This window comes from Eimeria maxima, genomic scaffold, assembly GCF_000499605.1.
Source record: "Eimeria maxima Weybridge genomic scaffold, Emw_scaff1491, whole genome shotgun sequence".
NCBI lineage: Eukaryota > Apicomplexa > Conoidasida > Eucoccidiorida > Eimeriidae > Eimeria > Eimeria maxima.
In genome coordinates, this window is record NW_013563527.1 from 618 (window position 1) to 6,185 (window position 5,568).

The following is a 5,568-nucleotide window of genomic DNA, read 5'->3' on the forward strand; positions in this document are numbered from 1 at the left end:
GAAAAGTGACGTAAAGACACAACAACAACTTCTTGATCGAGTCAGGAAAAGAGCTGTTAAAGTAAGTAGTGTCTCCTGTCTCCTGTCTCCTTTATTGTCTCCCTTTGCATGCATGCAGCCAGGCATGCAGGCAGGAAAATTGCTCTCTTCTCCGTTTTCTTATCTACCTGTTCATGCATTCATGCATGCATGGATTGCCATACATACATTCGTTCATACATTGTGCATGCATGCATAGTCATACACACATACTTGCATGCATGAATGCATGCATGCATGCATGCATGCATATATGTCTGTGTATGTGTGTCTGTGTATATATATAAATAGGATGCAAATGGTAATCCTTTACCATTATATTTATTGGAGTTATTTTCTTTATCATTAGAGGAGAAAGAGAAAGGAGACTATAAGACAAGAAAAGAAAGTATGCATAAACAAATAGATAAAGGATATAAGGATATAATTTATTTATTAAATAATTCTTTTTATTCATCTAATGATTATAATTTATTAGAACATTATTTTAATCCTAATAAATTCAAACAAGAGCTCAATAATAAATTCCAGGTAATTTATTTATTTATTTATTTATTTATTTATTTATTTATTTATTTATTTATAAATAAATAAATAAATAAATAAATAAATAAATATAAATAAATAAATATAAATGTATTAATTAATACGAATAAATAGATGAATATAAATAAATATATATAAATGAATAAACAAATGTACAAACATAAAGGAGACAGAAAAGGAGACAAGGAGACAATTAAGGAGGAGATAGAGGAAGCTGCTCCTGTCTCCCCTATTCCTAAGCACCTCTCTCTGCCCTTTCTATTGCTGCTGCTGCTGCTGCTGCTGCTGCTGCTGCTGCAGGCCTTATTGTCTGAGCAATTAAGCTCCTTAGAGAGACGATTAAGTAGGAAGAGAAGAGACACACAAAAGAAGATTGCTGAATTAGAGGATCAACTTGTACAACAGTCTCCTCAATCTATTAGGTTAGCTGTCTCCTTTTGTCTCCTTTTTTTTCTGTCTCCTTTTCTTCTTCTGTCTCCTTTTTCTTGTGTCTCCTTCGTGTCTTGTGTCTCCTTCTCTCCCTGCTCCTTATGTGTCTCCTATTGTCTCTCTTTTCCTTCTTTTTTTCTTTATATACAGAGAACATATAAACTTATATATAAGAGATTTATTATACAAATAATAATATATTTTATGTCTCCTTGTGTCTCTTTTCTTCCCCTACAAATAATAACATATTTTATGTCTCCTTGTGTCTCCTTGTGTCTCCTTGTGTCTCCTTTGTTCCTTATTATATACAGAGAACATGTAAAATTATATATAAGAGAATTATTACAAATAGTAACAAAATTAATGACTCTTTTTGTCTCCTTGTGTCTCCTGTATATATAAGAGTATTAGTATACGAATAATAACTTATATTATGTCTCCTTTTGTCTCTTTTCTTCCTTTATATACAGGGAGCATGTAAAATTATATATAAGAGAATTATTACAAATAGTAACAGAATTAATGACGGGTAATTATGTTATAATGCGTCTCCCTAGAGGGGGATCTTCTTTTATGGAGACATACGGAGGGACACTACAAGAAAATCTTATTGATGGACATAAATTATGTTGTGAATTATTCCCTGATCCTGAGCAGTACCATCCTAACTTCCTAGAGACAACAAGGGTAAATAACTGTCTCCTTTTACTGTCTCCTTTTTTATTGTCTCCTTTTATAGTGTCTCCTTTTTTTTTCTTGCGTTTATAGTGTCTCTTTATGTTACCTGTGTCTCCTTTTTTTATATTATATTATGTTGTGAATTATTCCCTGATCCTGAGCAGTACTATCGTAACTTTTTAGGGACAACAAGAGTAAGCAAGTGTCTCCTTTTATTGTGTCTCCTTTTGTTTATATAGTGTCTCCTTTTTTTTTCCTGCGTTTATAGTGTCTCCTTATATTGTCTCCTTTTTTTGTATTATGTTGTGCACCCTTTAGGACACTGTACAGTACAAGGATAAATAACTGTCTCCTTTTATATATATACACACTGTCTCCATTTATACTGTCTCCTTTTATATATAAACTGTCTCCTTTTATGTATAAATTGTCTCCTGTTTATTTATTTTTTGTTTATGTTTATAGAAAAGGGCAGAAGAATATTTTGAGCGTCTTAAGCAAGAAGTAAGTCATTAACTGTCTCCTTTTTTTTTTATTTTCTTTTTGTCTCCTTTTTTTTGTCTCCTTTTCTCCTCTCTTGTGTTGTCTGTCTCCTTTGTTGCTTTCCTGCCTTAATAATCCTTTTCTTGCTGCTTATCTGTCTCCTTATCTTCGTGTGTCTCCTTATTTGCTGCATGTCTCCTTTATGTCTCTTTCTTCTTCCTTTTGTCTCCTTTTGTTTTTGTCTCCTGTCTCCTTTTCCTCCCCTTACTCCTCCTCCTCCTCCTCTTATATTACAGCTGCTGCTGTTGCTGCTGTTGTTGTTGCTGCTGCTGCTGCTGCAGGCAGAGAATGCCCAGCCTCCTGGTGGTATGGGGGGACGAGTAGTAACACAACCAGGGCAATTAGTTCGTTATACTTTATCTAAAGATGATACAAATATGTTTGGATTAGTCCAAGCTGTCTCTGCTGCTGCGGAGACACCTGAGGGCAACAGCAACAGGAAACAAGAGGAGACACCTAATAATGATAATAAAATACCTAGTAGGGATGCACTCGTTACCTTCTACTTTAGAAGTCCTCAAGCTCTTGTAAGTCTATAATATATACAGCAGCAGCAGCAGCAGCAGCAGCAGCAGCAGCGTGCAGCAGCAGCAGCAGTATACGTCAGCTGCATGAACCAGCAGCAGCAACAGCAGCAGCAACAGCAGCAGCAGCAGCAGCAGCAGCAGCAGCAGCGTGCATGCATGCATGTGTGTGTATATGTGTATAGGCAGAGCAAACACAATCTAAGAGTGTTGATAGACAAAGACTGACCGTCATCCTTTCTCTACAAACGGTAACTCAACTATTCACCTGCTGCTGCTGCTGCTGCTGTTGCTGCAGCAGCAGCAGCAGCAACAGAAGCATCAGCAGCAGGTTTAGGTGTTATCATTTGTTTGTTTTGTATCTGCTGCTGTAAACAGCAATCCCTCTTTTGTTGCTGCATCTGCCCTTAACCCCTACATTTGTTGCTCTTGCTGCTGCTGCTGCTGCTGCTCTATTTGCTGCTGCTGCTCTTGCTGCTGCTGCTGCTGCTGCTGCTCAGCTCGTGCACCCAAAGAATATACCTCCCTCTGGTTACCGATGCTGGCAACGAGTCTTCCGTCCTGATGGATGGATAGGCCTACAGCCTGTAGAAATCTCCTCTGTCTCCGTAGAGACTGCTAATCCTGATCAAAGTAAGTGTCTCCTTTTTATTAAGTGTCTCCTTTTTATTAAGTGTCTCCTTTTTATTTATTTATTTAGTGTCTCCTTTTGATTAAGTGTCTCCTTTTTATTTATTTATTTAGTGTCTCCTTTTTATTTTCTTCTCTCTCTCTCTCTGCGTAGAGACTGCTAATCCTGATGAAAGTAATTTACTGTCTCCTTTTCCTTATCGTGTTGTCTCTTTTTTATCTCTTATCGTACTGTCTCCTCTTTTGTCTCTTATCCTCCTGTCTCCTTTATCTCTTAACTGCTGTAAATCTACCTTCGTTCCTTAACTGAATCTGGTGTCTCCTTTCTGCGTTACCTATCTCCTTTCGCTCCTTTCTCGTCTTTTGCATGCATGCATGCATGGATGGATGGATGCATGCATACATACACCTGTGCATGCATGCATACTTGCATGTGTGGGGCTGTATGCAGGTGATGGTGCTGGTGCCTTATATAAAGGGCATGCAGTAATTCATCCTTTATTAGGCCCTGATTTAGATAGTCCCCCTAATGAGGGTGCCCCTGAGGAATCTGTTGGTCTTGATGAATTATTTATGGATGCAGTAGGAGAAAGTGATAAACAACGTAAGAGTTAACGATATATAATTGTTTAGGGTTTTAGTCTATTAGGGTTTAGGGTTTTAGTGTATTAGGGTTTAGGGTTTAGGGTTTAGGGTTTATTGTTGACTATGATTATGACAAATGCTATATATTATTTAGTATATAGTATATATATATATACACAATAAATATATATATACACAATACATTTATTTATTTATGAATATATTTATGTGTATGTATGTATGTATGTATGCATGCATGGATGTATGCATGCATGCAGCATCTCGTGACTGTGATGATTCTATAAGCCAGAAAATAGCTGGAGAATTTGCAGATATTCGTTTATTAAATCAATTATCAATTACATATTTAGGTCGATGGCTTAAATTCCATATTTCTATTCTTGAACCAGATCAACAATTCTCCAAAAATGTACTCTTACAGGTAAATTATTTATTTATTTATTTATTTTATTTATTTATTTATATATATATATATATATATATATATATACAGGAGGAGAGGGAAAGGGATGGCAGGGGGATTGATCAATAGACGGGAAGGAGAAACAGTCACTGCAGCAATAGAGATATATATTTTTATTCCTAACATACTACGCATCTATATAGATAGATAGATAGGTAACTATATATATTTATATATATATAATTATATATATAATTATATTTATATTATGTGTGTGCATGCATGCAGATGATGAGGGCTGTCCGTCATGTGGTGGATAAGGCGGATTGGGAGCCATTAGTGGCAGATTTATTACAAGCAAATGTACGGGGCTGCATGCTATATTTAGTTCGTTTATCTGCATGCGCTTCTTCTTGCGCCTTACGTCGTATATTATTTGCTGCTGCTGCAGAGATTAAGAGACAAATATTTAATGGGGATTTATCCTCTGGTCTCTCTTTTCTTACACATAATACACGATTCTTAGAGGAACTTGATCAAGCTCTTGATGATTATTGCAGGTAAATATAAATAAATAGCTAGCTAGCTATCTAGCTAGCTAGTCAGCTAGATAGATAGATAGATAGATAGATAGATAGGTAGATAGGTTGATCGTCCTTTTGTTTGGGTGTCTAGTTCTCCTGCTTCGCGATCTATTTGTCTCCTTTTTGGCTGTATTTATGTCCTCCTTTTTGTCTCCTTTTTCTCTCCCTTTTATCTCCTTCCTTATTTCCTGATTCATCTCCTCTACTGCCTCCTTTTATTGTCTCTTTTTTGTCTTTTTTTTTGTCTCCTTTTCCTCCTCTAGATCTATAGCTAAATTATGTGCCTCTACTATACATGATTAAATATTTGAGCAAATGCATGCATTATAATATATCATTATATTCCCCTTTATCTCCCCCTTCTCCTTAGTCTCCTTTCCTGTCTCCTTTGTGTCTCCTTTTGTCTCCTTTTCTTCTTATACAGATCTAAGGCAAAATTATGTGCCTCTACTATGCGTGATTTAATATTTGAGCAAACGCATGCATTACATTTCGAGACAATTGAAGATCTCTTTGATGGCTGCAGACAATTCGAGAAAGATTTCCTAGGAAGTAAGGGAAAAAAAAAAAAAAAAAAAAAAAAAAA

The 5,568-nt window shown here is 35.9% G+C and overlaps 1 protein-coding gene across 1 annotated transcript; it reads left to right on the top strand.

The window, feature by feature from the left end:
- Window positions 1–1,557: 1,557 nt before the first annotated feature.
- Window positions 1,558–4,962, top strand: EMWEY_00053140 (hypothetical protein, conserved; the record flags this gene model as incomplete). The annotated part of the gene is made up of 8 exons (XM_013477582.1): window positions 1,558–1,701; window positions 2,517–2,762; window positions 2,945–3,010; window positions 3,260–3,392; window positions 3,841–3,993; window positions 4,253–4,416; window positions 4,687–4,761; window positions 4,852–4,962. 8 exons carry the CDS (start codon window positions 1,558–1,560, stop codon window positions 4,960–4,962), a joined length of 1,092 nt encoding a protein of 363 aa, XP_013333036.1.
- Window positions 4,963–5,568: the final 606 nt, after the last annotated feature.